The sequence below is a fragment of the Falco peregrinus genome, chromosome 2 (genome assembly GCF_023634155.1).
Source record: "Falco peregrinus isolate bFalPer1 chromosome 2, bFalPer1.pri, whole genome shotgun sequence".
NCBI lineage: Eukaryota > Metazoa > Chordata > Aves > Falconiformes > Falconidae > Falco > Falco peregrinus.
Window position 1 is genome coordinate 85177572 of NC_073722.1, and position 17448 is coordinate 85195019.

The 17448-nt window shown below is 42.5% G+C and overlaps 1 protein-coding gene across 3 annotated transcripts in view; it reads right to left on the reverse strand.

Annotated features, from left to right (window-relative positions):
• The window catches only part of GALNT9 (polypeptide N-acetylgalactosaminyltransferase 9), a 274526-nt gene that overhangs the window by 18907 nt on the left and 238171 nt on the right, over positions 1–17448 (reverse strand). For all 3 annotated transcript variants that reach the window (XM_027780752.2, XM_055796170.1, XM_005233300.4), the window contains 2 exons: positions 3672–3857; positions 130–267 (listed from right to left, as the gene is read on the reverse strand). In XM_027780752.2, the coding sequence (XP_027636553.2) occupies positions 130–267; positions 3672–3857 (324 nt within the window). The remainder of the gene's footprint in view (positions 1–129; positions 268–3671; positions 3858–17448) is intronic.

Consider the following 17448-nt stretch of genomic DNA (forward strand, 5'->3'; position numbering starts at 1 on the left):
GCAGGGGAGGACATTTATGTTGCTACTGCTGTGCTGACTTGAAATTGCTCTGTACACCCCGATACCCACCACTAAGATGAAAGGGCTGATCTAATGCAGCCATGATATATTTTCAAAGAGGTACAGTACCTCTCCATAAGTGACTGTATTATTATAAATCCTCATTTCAGGATAGACGTTCTCCAAGTACCACTTAAAACTCCGGCACTGCAGTCGCTGTCGTAGAGCTATTCTTTCAGAAACATCTCCAAAGTCAACTCCAGGGTTCTACAAAGCAGAAAAAGAACAATGAAATCTCACTGCATTGACTTTATGGTTGTTTTCTTTGTGGAAATCAAATTGGAGTCCATTTTGTATACCAAGCTGTATTTCCCTCTCTTCTTTCTCTTTTGTAAGTAGCAGCTCATCAAACAGCTGCTATTGGGAGCAGACAATAAATATTAATGAAAGTCAGTGGAAAAAGAAGGATAACAAGCAAAACACAATCATAAATCAAAATAATAAGAATTCGATAAGAATGTTGCTACTTACAGCAATTCTAAATGTTTGCAATCAAACCTGATCTCCTTTGCTTTCAGATTTGTTAGGAGTTTAGGTGGTAATTCTTATCTAAGATATGGCAGCTTGAGCATGGTTTACTCTAGCAACAGCCTTGGGTATTCACTAATGTAAATGAGATCAGAACAGATCTGTTAAAACCTCAAAGCAGAGCTGCTTAAAAAGTCATTAAGCTCCATTAAACATTTGCATAGACCAACATTCAGTTTTTCCTGGAACTGGAGCTCATTTGCAGATTTGAGCTATAAAATGCAGTTACACTCAAAACCTTCTTTATAATTCTACTTCAGAATTTAGTTCATGTTTGAATACAAATCCCATAAAAAACACAGGCCGGAAGATTCAAATCAATATGCTCAAACCCAGTCACTCAAAAAACACCAGGTCCTGAGTTAGTGTCTGTTGATTTAAACCATTATAAATCACCACAGTTCAACATTAAGACAGCAAGAGTTACCTCATCTAAAAATCTTTTCTGACACTGTATGAATCAAATGGACTGAAACTGGAGAGATTACTGCATGGAGCTGTCTTAAGTGCCTTGTACGTTTCCCCCAGAAAGGTTTCTGTGCATTTTACAAATTACGCCTAAAGCAAGGTTACAGGGCTGCAGGAAAACTTAGCTCAGGGTTTATTAGAATCCCCAACAGACAGCTGTGGAGAGAACACAAGTGTAATACTGAACAGGTTTTTCTGCTTGCCACTGAGTTTGCTGTGCTCACTGTTGCTTGCTGATGCTCACTGTCACGAGCTCTCTATGCAGCAGCCATTCAAATAAACGTTAATTTACGTACTACTTCAGGCTGCATGGAAGGAGAGCAATTTTCAGAGGCACTCAGTACAATAAATCATTCAATGTATGATTCCTTTATCACCAAAATTGTTGAGGAGTAGATCATAAGCAGGGGCATACCAAATATTTGGTTGCTAACACAGATCTATGCTGACCTACTGCTGGAGGTTATAGGAGTATGTTCTTGCAGATGTGTCTGCAGATCATCTGCTGATAGAGATATATGTTATGCACAGACCCTCAGTAACTCAGGAGTGAGTTGTGAAAAACACGGTGTGAGTTATGAAAGGGCTAAATTGGACAGGTTTTGGTGAGGGAGAAAACACATATTTTACTTACCTCCTCTCTTCCCTGTTCTAAAATGAAGCAATACAGTGCCTGTTGCTGTGCCATTCCCACTGAATGCAAGAGCAGCAAATTGAGCAGCTATGAAAATGCTGTGCTTGCTTCTGTATTAGCTGCGGTCATCATGGGTGGGTTACAGGTGATGGTACAAGGATGAGGTGTCCACAGAATTTAGACTGTGGACATACTCTTTTTGACCAGGCAGCAAGGTTTCTAGATCTCTGGAGAAGGTTTTCCTTATGGCTTGTAACAGTACAGTACTTAGCTGAATACTACAGCGGAGTCAGTCTGCGAACACTAACAGTAGCTTCCTTCTCCTGACAGCTAATGGGGTTATTTTTATGATGCACATTTTATCAATCAATTTATTTTACGGAAAGAAAATTTCAATGTTCAGTACTTCTGCTGATTTTATGTCTCTTAATGTAGATGTGCCTGCTTTTTATAAAGTACTGCTGTATAGCTCAGTGTGGAAAACTACATCAATAAGTAATCTCAGAGAGATTAAGGGAAATCATGTTTTGGTGTAAGTGCTTATTTAAATATCTTGTCTTTTCTCAGAATTCATTTGCAGACAGCATCAAGCAAACAAATTTACCAAGGTTACTTTTTCATCTCCTGTGTGAAACTGACGATTTTATCAAACGGATGCAGACAGGGCTAAAATGCCCCTAGAAACTTAGATGGGCACTGCTTTGTCTTCCTCCTGCTACCATGGAAATCTTGTGTGGGAAAAGTTATGCAGTATTGCCTTTGGTTAAGGCAAAATAGTTCTCTGCAATTACCTCTCATGCCAAAAGAAGTGACCAAAACACATCTTCATGGGGACCTTGCACAGAGTGTCCAATACTGAACAGCACTAGGTGAGATTCAGACATGCGCGAACATCTGACATTCAGACATCACATGGAGAAGAATGAAATATTGCTCCTTTAGGTATATGCATTTTCAAAAATACAACAGGAATGAACAAAAATGGGTTTTGATACATTACTGAGGTATCAAAGTACAAGCAGGTGTTTAGGACTCAGTCTAAATCTGACGAAGTCTTTGACAAGACTCCCTTGACTTTAAAGGACCTAGGTCATACCTGAATATTCACAAAGATACTGCTGGGCTGGCATATTTTCCCATTATGATAGCAACATTCCTGTTTCCATTTGCTTCAACCAGTTCTGGACAACCCCTGCGTATAAGGGTTAACTAAACCATCATTACCTACATTGGAGTACATTTCCCCTCAGCTGCTCTCCCTGTGCCCCTTCACAGGAATCATTTGGATGTAAATACCACTAAAGAACACAGCAGCAGTCAGCCTCCACCTGACTGGGATATAACATACATCTCCTCTCTCCAAGAATTATGCTCAGTGGAGATGTAGCATGCGATATCCTTACAGAATAAAGCGATAAATTGAACCCACAGTTTATCTAATATTTATATTACATGCATTCCTAGAGACCCCCACATGCCATCTGCAATTCCTATGCACAGTAAGAAGCAGAACATGTCCACATGGCAACACTCAGCCTGTAGACAATAAAGCCAGTTAATGCATGGTTCTTTTATCGTATACTTTGGGTTTTATGCTGGTGAGGTCTACTGAGTCTCATGATGATACTTATTTATGGCCATTTCTGTAGTCCTTACCACTGTAGCATATGAACTCCTCAAAGTTTAATGGCATCCCAAATTAACAACTTCTTCTGAGGAAGTACATAAACCTGAAACATTGTGCTCCAGTTACATTATAAATCTGTGTCACCGCTCCTGAGTGCGCAACAAAACTTCCACTGAGGAAGCAAGTTTATATGGCAGAACCCTCCGTACTAAGCATGCGCCAGCCCAAAGCACCCTTCTCCACGAGCTTAGCCCACTTTGTACAACTGTAGGGACACCTTCCATCTCAAAGAGCTAACCAGGAACAGCCATCCATGTTTCTGCCTCTGTTCAGGAGAGCATGACCCACACTTACTGCCATGGGGATGTTCCATGCCATGTAAACATGTGACTTGAAGTCATCCATCCAGACCTCAGCGGCCCGCAGGGCATTGCGCTTTGCATAGTAATCGATGTCGTTGTTGTAGGGTTTCTTTGTGCGTTCGATATGTGCCACGCGAGAGCAGGGCAACACCTCCATGCTTCCTCCACACTGCCAGACCTGGGAGAGTTGGGGGAAAAACAATGCCATCATATTTTTTTTTCTTTTCCTTTTAAGGTGATCAAACTGCTTCTTTTCAGACGTTGTAGGAAGAATGTTCCCTAGTCAGAGATGGGTACTGTCGAACAACGGAGAACTGCCGTGCAATGTACCTGCTCTGGGGGTGACACCCTCTCTCTGTACATCGACTCTAGATGAGCCTGAGGTTAATGCAGCTGGCTGTGTAAGGTACCTAAGTTTAGATGCCATAAATATGCAAGTCCTTCCCCATAACATCACTATTCTTGGAACCATTAGGGAGAAGACAAATTATAAGGTGGTAACCTCTATCACAGAGACTAATTCAACCTAGTGCTTGTTACTGAAGCCTCAACAAAAATCAGTCGTATCATCTGGCTGTGTTTGGCATGTATACATGAAGCCTGCTGCATCAGCTCTCCAAATCAGCTAAGAAACTTTTAATAGCTTAAATGTGACTGCCAGAAAATTATGATCCAAGTTTACTGTACGTAAGCATCTCAGATGACCTATTCCGCACCAGAGCCTTTTATGTGGGGATTTGAACATTGCCTTTGGGAAATAGAAGGAAACAAAATTACCCACATGCACAACACCAACAGAACAAAAGGTATGGAAACACATTTATTTTCTCATTATGGAAACTTAGACTTTGATTGTAAGTCAGTCAATTATTCTTTTCTTTTCCTAATCTAGCCTCCACAGGCTTCACTGATTTTCAGCGCAGCAAATTCTCCCCTTCACAAACACACCTTACTTCATCAGTAAGAAACAAGCAGTGACTTACCTGGTCAGTACAGGACATCCCACGGAAATGTTACCCAGGAATAAAGACACAAGTATTAGCACAGGATGTCTCGGTGAGTCTGGCCATTAACAAAGGGTGTGCTTTTTTAGTGGCGGGGGTTACTGCTACACTCGGCAGTGGCTGTGAGCACGGCAGATGCATTTCTCCCCAGTGCTCCTATGTCCTCGCAGCTGAATACCTGCCAGGCAGCGAGGAAAGGAGGAACCTCTGGTGCAACTATTCATATACCTTTACCTGCAGCTCAGTCACATAAGAAGCAAGAAATGACCACTTACTTCTCCACCCCCGAGGTGATGAAAGTGGATAAAAGGGTCCGAGTGGAGACTGTATCACCCAGCCTTCCCCAACACCTCTGTACCCATACTGTGCAATTTTTTTCCTGTTGATCATTTACTGTCTGAACTCCGTGGTGGGAAATAGAGAACTTGTCTCTCTGAATCACCGAGATTTGGAGTGACGCAGGGGGAGTGAAGCTTATGAGTTTAAGTTCCTTCAGGTCTGCACCTAGTACTATAGCTGAAAAAAAGAAAAGTTATTACAATGTAAGCAATAATCCATTGCTTTCCAAGGTTGCCTTTTACTGAGCATAAGAGCTCATTTTCTAGACAAGATGTACTCCAGAACAATACTGGGGCAGTTCTCCACCTAACCTGCCTTCTCAGGGACAAAGATAAATTGCTTGGGAAGTGGCAGATAAAGTCTTCTCCTCCAGTCTGGCTTTTTTTTTTTTTTTAAATACTTTTTAAGGTAATATTTATTTGCTGCTTTCCAAACAGTTCTGTAGTAAATCACTGGCCACTGGAATTTACATTTGACAAATGAGATACACTGAAAAACAGGCTGCTTGTAAATTTGGACAGACATATGCTGAGGGTTTCCAGTGCAAAGGGGAAGTGCTACAGAAAAGAAAGGAATCAATTGATTTTCATGATAAGAAGGGGAAATGAATAGTACACTTTAGTATACTGCTTTAGTATACACACTTTAGTATACTGCTGTTTGCCCAACCCATTCTGGAAGTCAGCTATTTAATGCAGAGCACATTTTCGTTTCTCTTGATATGGCTAATGACCTTGTAATTTTTATTTATATATTTTGGTAGCAGGGGCAAATACATTCTTTGAGTGACAGATTTATTTCCGTCAAATGCCAGTGCTCATGCAAACCCGAAAAGAAAGAGCTACTAAACTGCAACATTAAAGAAAACAGTTTAGCCCATCTGATAATTCAACACAAACAGTTATTTGTCAGTGATAGATTCTCCCCAGATGAAATCTGCAGGGAACTCAGACACCTGCCTACGAAGCAAACCCAACAAAGCCAGGCAGCAGCAGCCTCGGGAGCCAGGACCGGTGGTGCTCAGCGCCAGCGCAGACTTGTGCCGTGGTGTGAGTGCCCCTGCAGCCAGCCAGGCTGCCTCACCTACAGCGGCCCCTCTTCCCCCCTACCCCCCAGCCCCATTTTGCCCTTCAGAGAGAAAAAAATGCAGGGGAAGGAGGAAAGGAAATAGTTCTTCCTAGTAAGATGCCGATTTACCCCAGATTACTTGTTTTTCTGGGAATACATAACTTTCAACACCAGTGAGGGATGTTTCCCAGGATAAGGATGGGATTTCCAGCCCCAGAGCTGGACATACAGCGCATGGGGCGAGGAGGCAGTTAGATAGCCATGGCGTACATCAGCACGCCACCACTTCTCCGTATCCCAAATAAATGCCACTGCTGCTTGACTACAGGTCACTTTTCAGGCCAGACAAGGCTTGTTTCACTTCGTAAGGATCAGTTACTGCTCGGTGGAGCACAGACACGACTCTGTATCCCCACACCTTTTCAGTGCACTGCCAAGTACCTGAGTGAAACTCTTGTCCTCTCCCTTTTCCACCCCAATGATTACTTAAACTTACACAAAACGAAAGCATTTCACTAGTACAACCACACAGGTGCACCTCAAACTAGCCAAGGTCCCGCTAGGTAAGAGCGGTCGTGAGGTTTAGGTGAATACTCAAGACTTGTGTCTGAGTGAAGAGGATGGGAAGGTTCAGCAGCACCTTCTCCCTGCTGGACACAGAACTGGAAGAAGACACGCGGGATTCAGAAAAACGTTGCCTGTCTGCCTCCAACTAGGAGAAGTCTCTGAAACACAACAAAGGCTGAAAGAATGAGGAAAATTTAACTGCATGGAACAGACAGAGGTGAGTCAGTGGCTGCTCCTGAAACTGGCTGATGCTCCTCCTCTTTTCAGCCAAAACCCTATATTTAATGACTCTTCTTAACAGTAGTAAACAACCCATTTCTTTCTATATTGCGCTATGAAACTGTATCAGAAAAATAATTACAGGCATCTGTATAGCATTTATCAAGCAAGAGTTCTGAAAAGGCCTTACTATGGGAAGTAAACTATTACTGCCTGTAAGCATAAAATGATGCCCAGGTCCCTCCAAACTGACGCATTTCAGGCACTCAGAGGAAAATGACTTTGATATCTATGACTCATCTTCCGGGATAACAACACATTTCCAGCCCAAGTTACTCCTCTCAGACTGAGTTGCCAATATTAAATGTGCGTTTCAAGGTTCATTTACTGAGAACGTGGAAGCGGAACAGTCTCTCCGAGCTTCTCCCTACAAGGGTGTACATCGCTGAAAAAGCACACACAGCCTTCTTTTCCCCATGGAGAGGAGAATCCCCAGTAGCAAACCTTGTTGCTGGCATCACAGCATGCATTCATCAAACCTGTATGGTGGGGCAACAGCCCAGCCCCCCTGAAGGCAAGGTGGGTACGGGCTGCAAGGATGCCCGGGGCTGGGCATGGGGTAGCTCCAGCCTGTGAGCAGCAGCAGAGAAGCAAACAGGCTTCAGATCCGTGCGCGCCTCAGCTGGGTGCAGCTGCCACAGCCCAGCCACTTGGCTTTGCCTCCGCAAGTGTCACACTGTGCAACATTTTAGACGTGATCAAGTAATTCCAAGAGACACTCAATTTATTTGCTAATTGTAGTTAATTTATAATTTCACTGTTGCTCTTTAGGCTGCTATAAACAAAATTTATAGCAATATAAATGTTACCATAGCTGTCTTACCTTAGCATTTTTACTGCTAATTATCTCAATCAACTTTTCTATAAGCAGACATATCCAGTATTACAGAAGAACAAGTACCCACATCAGTGGTAAATTACAAACTGAATGGTAATGTTCACGGTTTGCGCTACAATGATTTACTGGCACTAATTATTAGCTATTTCTGTACACCTAAGATATGGCTGACCTGCAGAAAAGCGTTTACCATTTGTTACACAGTAGTCAATCAAACATTATATTCTAGGCATCAAAGGAAAACTGAGACGCAACAGTGTTTTGTCCACCACAATCTAAACTGTGCATCCCCAAAGTTCTCGCAATACAGCTTGGGTACGTGACTGAGAAAGGCTAATAAACTACTATGCTTTAACTCTTGCCAAGCACAAAGAAATTTTCTGGGGAAACACATTTTCCCACAGGTACTTGTTGCTGAAGGTACAAGCTACCATTTTTAGTAGGATTTTTTTAAAAATATTTGTTTCCTAAAAAAGATCCAGAACAGGTTTTAAGAGAACTGTCTTTTTTGAATGAAATTATTTGGAAGTACAGTTTCAAAAAGAAAAAAACCAACACTTGTGATCAAAATCCAGGCATTTTGGGAGAGAGGAAAGGAGGCAAAGCAAAGTGAAATGAAAAATGCCATCAATCCAATTGGCCCTTTTGGTGAAAGAACAGTTTCTTATCTTAAAGAAAAAAAGTTAAACAACAAGCCTGGTGACTGCTGAAGCAGGATGTAATGCTGGCTGGACTGCTGGGCTAATAAATTCCCAAGTCATGGCAATATATATAGAGAGAACATTGCTGACATGGTCTCCAGCTCTGCAGGTAAGACTTATTTCCAATAGCATCATGTCCTGCTGAGCGAATGTCAGAGCTCAAAAACCATCATGGGATTTAACACCCAGGCGAGCCTTTTGCAGTGGGGTAGCTGCAGCTCCCACGGGGCTCACGCTGTCACCAGCAGCGCTCTGCACTCCATAGACTCTGTGCTCTGTAAATGGAAAAGCACCCACATTACCGCCAGCCTTCTGTTTTTTTCCAAAATATATGTTTATTGACTAATGAGTTGAGAGATTCATGCCAAAAATGGTAATGAAATTCCAGCATTGTGTGGCCATTCTTTTCCATGTTTTAGGCATGTGAGTGAAGGGGTTGCCTGCAGTCTACAAGTCACTAATACTAGAGATTTTTCATCATTATATTCATTCAGTCAAAAACTCCAAACACAAAGCTTCATAAGTTAATGTATGTCATTATTGCGTACACTAAGTCGACTCTACAGGGTTATTTAATTTGGTACATATGATCTCAGTAAAAACAAAACCTGTACGTAAAAATAAAAAAGGCTTTGGTATGAAGGCACAGCTGAGGAGACAGTTAACTCAACCTGGAAAACTTAGATGGGAAAGAAAGATCATGATCCTTAAGAGCTTTGTATCCTGCTGTGAATTTCACAGTTTAAACACCTCAGTGCTCAGTGAGAGAGAAAAATAAGAGTTTCAGACTCTCTGTTGCAACTATTTTTTCCATTAAATACATTTGGTTCAAACAGTTGGAGAGATGAGATAATCAAGACCACAAATAGCAGAAAGGAGACTTCTGTGTGTGTGTGATTTGCTTCCAAATAATTACCCTTTGCTAACAATTTCACAGCCTCTTTTAACAGACACTCAGTTCTGTCCGTTGGCCTCAACACTGCAAGTTCACGGATGCCAAAGCAGCTCCCACACTGAGCGAACCAGGCATTTGCAACGCATTGGCCTCCACCTCTTAAAACCGGCTGAGTAACCACTGGGCCACTTTTCCAAAAGAGAGGTGGGATTAGTCCTGCTCTCTAAGAAAACAGAAAAATCAAGCCATTAATGAAATTTGCAGTAATTTGAGATTTGGGGCCCATTTTTCATAATTAGAAGTTCTCTGGAGTTGGTGCCAGCAGGGACTGTTACTGTACAACCTGCAGTTGTGTCGCAGCAGCTTCGTGCTTAGTAGCTCTTCCCAAGAACTGGGGGAAATTTCAGTGGTCCTTTGCTGACAGGAATAATCGCTGTCTACAACTTCCAGCAGTAAGAAAGCAGGAAGAATCAGCTTCAAAACACGCGTGTGGCAGCAGGGTTCCCTCATTTCCAATGTGCCCAGCAGAGCACGTTACCTGGCATTTCTGCAGCGGCTTCTGCCAGAGGCAGCACTTCGGAGGTGGATGTTCAGCACATTCTGAAACAAAACTCTTTTGCTAGAACTGGGCTCTGATGTTTTATAAAAACAGTTCTGAACTCCATATAAGCAGCACTTCATAGAAGTAGCCTTTCAGATTTCAGACTTTCTTCTCTGTGCAAAGGCAACAGAAGAGACGGAGGAGTTTTTAAAGCAGTTCAGATATCCCTGCTTTATGATGTCCCAGCATGGGAATTCTTAAAATTCAGGGATCTCTGGTTTTCTTCGATTTTCAAAGCAAAGTCTACCAAAGACAGATGTCTTCTGGACTACCCACACACACCTACGGCAGGACTGGAAAAGATTCTCCTATCATGAAAGGGTTTCCAACTGTTTCAGAATTTTTCCTGACCTAAATTGTCAAGAATAACATCAATCTTAAATGTTTTTACTAGTTGAAACACAGCTTTTTGTCACCTCTATTGTTCTCCCCCCCAAAAAGTTACCCCCAAAGTGTTTTGCTTAAACTGAATCACTGATGATTTTCAGAAGATCTGTTTGGTGTTAAAAGCTTTTTTAACATAAGCATATTTCAGTCTGAAAAGTCAGTTAAAACTGAAACCCCAAACCTTTGTCACAAAACCAGCAAAATACTATCTTTTAACAACCACAAAAAAGTTATTAGTTCTCATTTAGAAATTTTACCAAAGCACAGCCTTTTCCACAGAAGTCTTTTTGTTTTAATTTATCAGCTGCAAAAGCCTCAAGCCCCTGCCCCTCACTCTGTAAGGGGGCAGTGGGCTCACAGCCCTGCACAGAGTGCACATGGCCTGAGATAAAGGCGTCGTAAATTACTGCAACAGACCATCCAAATGATGGGATCTGACAGGGTGATTAAACGGTGTTTCCTCAAGGTGAAAAAGGTCTAAGTACTTTCTGGCAAAAGGTGCAACACCTGAAGGGCAGGACGACACAGAACCCAGGCAGTAAATTCACCACAGCAGGCACCACTGGGCCCTTCTCAGCTCTTTTAACACCACTGTGCAAAATAAAGTCCATGCCTACAGCAAAGCTACAGGAAAATTCCTATGCAGAAAATCAAACACGAGGAGAACTCTTAACATTAAAAACATGCATGGAAGACAATGCTGTAGTTTCAGCCTCTCCTTCCAGCCAGCCACGGACCAACAAGGTCTGAATCAGAAGGGATTCTTCCAGGTAAATTTGAAACATGAAAGGATCCTTTCCCATCCGAAACACAGGAGCTCTCCAGTTACCCCCCAGTCCTTAATGGGTGTGGAACTCTAACGGTGCCCACTCTAGAAGCAAAAAATTTGCATGAATGTAGCACACTTACGGTTCTTGCATCTCCAATATTGACAGCTTACATAGTTCACTGAAAACTGATTTTTCAAAGTAATTTATAGCCTGACATATCCTTTCTTTCTAATGGGGTTTTATGGGTATTCTTTCTTCCACACAGTCTCTGTGCTGACTAGAGAGTCACATGTAATCAGATGTGCTAGAGAAAGCACTCTCTTCTGCTTTTCACTTCGCATAGGAAGCTGTTAGAAACTAGGGAGCTGTCATAATCAAACACATCATATGGAAAAATCAATCACGTGGTCTCATTTTGTTCATCAACTACATTTTTATCATCAGCTTTAAAGGCAACCATAATTATGGTTTAAAAAAGTCCTAACTCTTATTTCTCAAAATAGCCTGTGCTATTTAATGGTGCACTTACAGAGTGCAAAAATCTTTCCATGCTGGGACAAAACAGCCTACATCAGAAAGACTTTTAGCTGCCAAGAAAAGATTTGAAAAAAAGGAAGAAATCACATCTCCAGACCCACAGATCATATGTTTGTTGATGATTTCAGGATAACTAGCTGACCAATGCCTGCAAGTTACGGGACCCAACAGGGTCCCTGCTTGACTGATGACACTATCTCTGTCCCCATCCCTGCCATTGTGGTTTCAACTCCGCTAACAGCAGTTTATAAATAATCTGCTAATAGCAGATATATAGGGAGCATGCCACAATCTCACACGTAAATGCCAATTCTGACACTAGGATAGTCTTACTAACGTAGGTGTGTAAATTCCTAGCCCCTCCTAGTCTTGCTGCCCTGTGGGGCTGGGAACACACGCTGTGTTCATGGACTATTGAATTTGGAGGGCTGAATTTCACCTGGGGCTCTCCTCATGGATTTTTTTCCATCTGATGCAGCATGAACTTAATTTGAGGACAGAATCATAGATATGGAGGATAGAGCAGACAGTCATATGAATCTTTAGTATATGTTTGGCACTGGTATTACCTATTATTAATATTTCTGTTGCCCCAGCAATGAATACTTGGAAGCTAGGTGCTTTTCCCAAAACTACTACACAAGGGCGTATTGTTAGATCCTCTAGTGGTCCTCCAGTGTAAGGTTTCCAGGCAGATTCAAAATGGCACCTTTAAAACAATTTCATAGATACTTTATTAGCCCTTAAAATATGTTAGAATTGATTGGAGTTTGACCTCTTAGTTTTGTTCCCTTGGGGTTTTCTAATATTTACGGATTAATTGCTTTCAGACAAAAAAGGCAGTGGGGCCATAATGTTCTTGCAATGAGACACTCAATTGATACATGTTTTTTAAATTTCTCTGGTGACTCTTCAGTAGAAAATGTGAAGGTTGCCCTTCACATATTTCTTAGAGGTTACAAAGAACCCCAAGCTAGCTAAGATCTCAGATGTGACAATAGTGAGAAGATAAAACTCTCCTGTTAACCCTCTTAGCAGAAGAAACGAGATAAGTGTGAAGAAATTGAAACATGTTCTAGAGAAACTCACTCAGCAACTGCTATCTTGCTGTAAAGATAAACTTTGTGTGTAAAGAACTGAGTCCAATAAATGAATAGACTAGGTGCTACGGGAGGGAGAAGATTGGATTTAAAATATTAAAAATGTCCCACAGACTTTAACCACTAATCCGATCTCCATAAACCTGTATTTTGCAAGATTTTCTACAAATGCTATTGCACCTTTGAAAAAAGCATGTCTAGGGAAGAAGGTCATTATTTTGTGTGAAGTAGAATTCCTTTCTGCAAGGAAAATTCCAGACTCTCTGAAACGCCTTGGTGATGGGGGATGAAACCTTCAGAGAAAGAAGAGCAAGCTGGTGGCGCCTAGGCTAGCTGCGCTGTGCAACACCGCATCGGCCGTGTGTGACCTGTGGGTTTCAAATGTGCATTAACTGGGATGGAAAGACTAAAATGTCACTCCAAACCGAGGTAGTCAGGAATTCTTGTTTGCCGCTAGGAAAGCTCATCTATAACTGCAGTGATACTGGTCAATGCCCACCCACTCTGGTAAGACTGTTTCCTGAGGAGCTGGTGAGAAGGCTTCACAGCCAAGCATAACACAGCAGGAGTCAAGCATGAGGCTGAAATGATGGCAAAACACAGCCAGGTTTTTACTCAAATTGTACAAGAGCTTATGCAGATACCAGACTTCCATCACTGGGCTCTGAAGCCTGCTCCTCATTCCCAGTCCCGAGCTCCTAGCACTCACATGGCTGCAAAGCAGGCAAGCACGGTGTACAGGCAAGGCTGGTATGGTCTATATCGCTGACCTTGGGTGCAGACAAGCACCCTTTCTCTACCATCAACCTCATTCACATCATTGCTTAGGGATGGCATGAGGGTCTGCCAGGAGTGGAAGCATCCAGGAATGGTGACAGGGAGAAAAGACAGCCCATCTAAGGTCAAGCTTTTCGTTTTCAAAGACTTGTTTTTCTAAGCAAATGAATGAATATTGGCACCTCAAAATGCTCCAGGAGATGTTAACAGCTACTATCATGTAAGCTACAGGCACAGAAAAGAGACTGCTTTGAGGCGTACCCTTAAACTTCACAGACTAGAGATTACTCTCTCTGAATTCTCAAGTCTGAAAGAGGCTGCAGATACCTTCTCCTGGTCTAGAGGCATGCTGGGTTTTGCAAGCCCCAATCATTTTTCCTTGAATAAAAGTAAATGCAATTTGGTATCTCTAATTTAGTTTGGTAATTGTCCCAGACAAATGCTTCTCATAACACATTCTTTAAGAACGCATTTCACAAGAATAATTTTGTCTTACAAATTTACTCAACTGTTCCCCGAATCAATAGAACTGCTGTCAGTCATTTCTGCAAATCCATCTGCACAGACACTGTTTGTACTGTAACTGTTAAAATTCAACAAATCAGCTTTGGAAAAATGCAATCCACATGGGATACATGACACAGCATTAAAGACCAGCCCATCACCCTCATTCCTCACTCCTCATTCATCCAGTTGCTCTAGGTTGCTTCTTTTCCACTTATCCCAAAAGACCATAGAGAAAATCTCCCTCTAAATTCAAAGCCTCAGTGAGGGATAAAGGCATATGCACATAGAGCTTGTATCAGAAAACCTGCAGCTGAGCTCCTGAAACATTTACGTTCTTAGGAAAATACCTGTTTTGCCAGACTCTGAGCTTTATTCACCTGCACCAAACCACCAAATAATGCTGACTAGTCAATTCAGAAGCTTCTCCTGAAACACAAGAAGCAGTAGACTAGCTGCCACAGTCCAGTGCTCACTTGGGCACTACTAAAGAGGCTCAGGACTAGAACAGCCAAGCACAGCAGCAGTCCAAACCAGGTCGAAGCGCATTGTGAGATGCCAGGGGGAGATTAGCGAGAGTAATGAAGGTCAGAGCAGGGACGCCTTGCTTGACATGTGTAAGTGTTCACATGACACTTCCATAAAATTCTCTTGAAGAATACAAAACCAACTCACAAAGAACAGAACTGGGGTGCTTTCTAAAAAACATCACTGATAAAATAACTGCATTGACCACACTTGCCAATGCTGCCTCAATTTCCACTAATACACCAAGGTTAGTATATTCCTCAGTCATTCACCTACTCAATCACTGGCTGAACAAACTGAGAGGCATTCAATCTGTAAACCATGACTTTCTAAACCTTTGACCTCCTATTGGAAAGTCTTACCTAAAACCAGAAACTGGTACTTAGTCGTTTTATACCTTTGGCCCATTAGTTTAATTCCAGTGATGTTTACAAGACTCTGTAGTAACAACAAATCAGTCCTTCAGGTAATGTAGCAGGGCACTGTGCTTTTGACCTGTTCCACCCTTACCTTAGCCAGGGCCATCACCTACGGACACTGTTCACAAAGCAACAGCTCCTTCAGAAATCAATTTTTCTTCAAGAAACTCATCTCCTTAGTGGGGAAAAAACCACCCTGGTCAGTACAGAGGACTAGATTTCATTAGAACCCATCACATGAACTAGTTTAAACACATCTGAGAGCTAAAGCCAAAGATGGTCCTATTTAAATGGAGTTTGTATGCCCCTGGTTTAGGTTCAGGATTGGGCTTTGGATCTGTGATCAAATGAGGACAGCCTTTGAGCTTCTGAGGGGAAGAATTGTTCCATGTTTCAAACCTCTTCCATTTGATTTGGTATCTCAAGTGAACAGGGATTATTTCCTCTGAATAAATTTAAGCAAAAATTGGACCTCCAACCCAGAAGCAAAACTAAAAGCCTTTGCCAAAGCCAGGTCCTAGAATTAAAAACACCCACACTTGAGTTGTTCTATTCATAGCACCAAATTTCAAATTTAAACTTTCTGCATTCTGAAAGAAAACAAGGGAAAAAAATTAAACTGCCAGTCTGGAGTCATATACACCAGTGCATGTAGCAGCTGAATTACAAAATCACAGAACGGCTGAAGTTGGAAGGGACCTCTGTAAGTCACCTGGTCCAACCCCCCTGCTCAAGCAGGGCCACGTAGAGTCAACTTGCCCAGGACCACGTTCCAGTGGCTTTTGAATATCTCCAGTGAAGAAGACTCTCTGGGCAACCTCTCAACATTGTCTCAACAGTCTGATTTCAATTAACTTAAAAATGGCAAATGAAATGGTTTTCATGCTATTTAGGGTGCCTATCCTGGCATGGCTGGGAGATAAAATACTTTGCAGAATGGGCAGACAGCAAGCGTGTAACTCAAGGGCACCTCTTCTAACAGGCGGGCAAACACATTAGCCTAGAACCAGCCAGAACCTCTACCTGCATCTCCCTTCAGTTGTTACCTACACTAAGCCAGGGCGAAGGTACAAGGCAAAAGTTGTTCAAATTTTTCTTTTTTATTCCCCAAAGCGAGTTCTCATCTTCCTTGTGTAATACTATTAGTCCACACTTTCAGCCTTTTGCTAAAGAAATAATACTTTACTGCATGTTCAACCTTCAGTAAGAAGGCTGAAAAATGATAAAACGCTTCCTGGAATTTTAGCTGAGACCACAGGGAGGAAGAATAAAGACTGGAATTTATTGATGCTTCCATTAGAATAAAGTCTTTCCTGAATAAGAAAATATTGAAACAGACTGTCTAATGAAGTGATCACAAAGGGTCTTTTCAAAGGACCTTAAGTGCCGTCGTCCTCATTTGTTTTCTCTTTCCACAACAGCCCCTTAAAATGATCTTTGTGTATTGTCTGCACTAAATCCTGCAGGGCTGTTACTTCATTTTAAAGAACAAAGCTTTTAGGCTGGGAGGGATTCATTCAGTGAGAGCTATTATGCTTATTGTGACTCTGCTGCAGAGCCAAGGGATTTACTATATGCTCATTAGATCCTGCTTTGTTCCAAAACAATCTTTTACAATGCAAATTTTAGCATGCTGATCTACTTAGAATAACACTTTCAAATAAAGGCTATTAAAGTAAAAGCTTCTTCTAATGCAGAAATGCTAAAAACTCAGATTAATTACTAATATTTTAGACCATGAAGACATCTGGTGTCTCAGCTTAAATTCAGCTTTGAACACGGTTACAAGCAGCCACAAGGACTCAGTGTTATGGGTACAAAGCAGCACCGAGGACGGTCACGGAGCTCAGAGGCCACATTACAAAGCCATCAGAAATGAGGTGCGATTGTCACCTGGCTTCTTGGTGGCTGGCATACGAAAGACTTGATTCATTCAGGCAGCGGCACCTGAAGCATTGAGGCATGAAGAGGCCTCACCAGCAGAGATGTTTGCTCACCAAGACCTCTAAGGAAGCTACACCAGACGGGAGGTGCGAGCTCTCCACAGCCCTGCTACGTGACATTGGGGTGCTGGAGCGTGTCCAGTGATGGGCCGCAGGGCTGGGGCACAAGTGCTATGAGGAGTGGCTGGGGGGGGAGGGGGGCTGGGGGTGTTCAGCCCAGAGAGGAGGGGGCTCAGGGGGCACCTGATCACTCCCTACAAACACCTGACAGGGGCTGGAGGAGGGGGAGGTCGGTCTCTGCTCCCAGGTAACAAGTGACAGGACAAGAGGAAACAGCCTCAAGTTACACCAGGGAGGTTTAGATTGGATATTAGGAAGAATTTCTTCACGGAAAGGGCAGTCAGGCACTGGCACAGGCTGCCCAGGGAGGTGGTGGAGTCCCCATCCCGTCCCCATCCCTGGGGGCTCTTAACAAGCCTGTAGATGTGGTGCTCAGGGCCATGGCTCAGCCG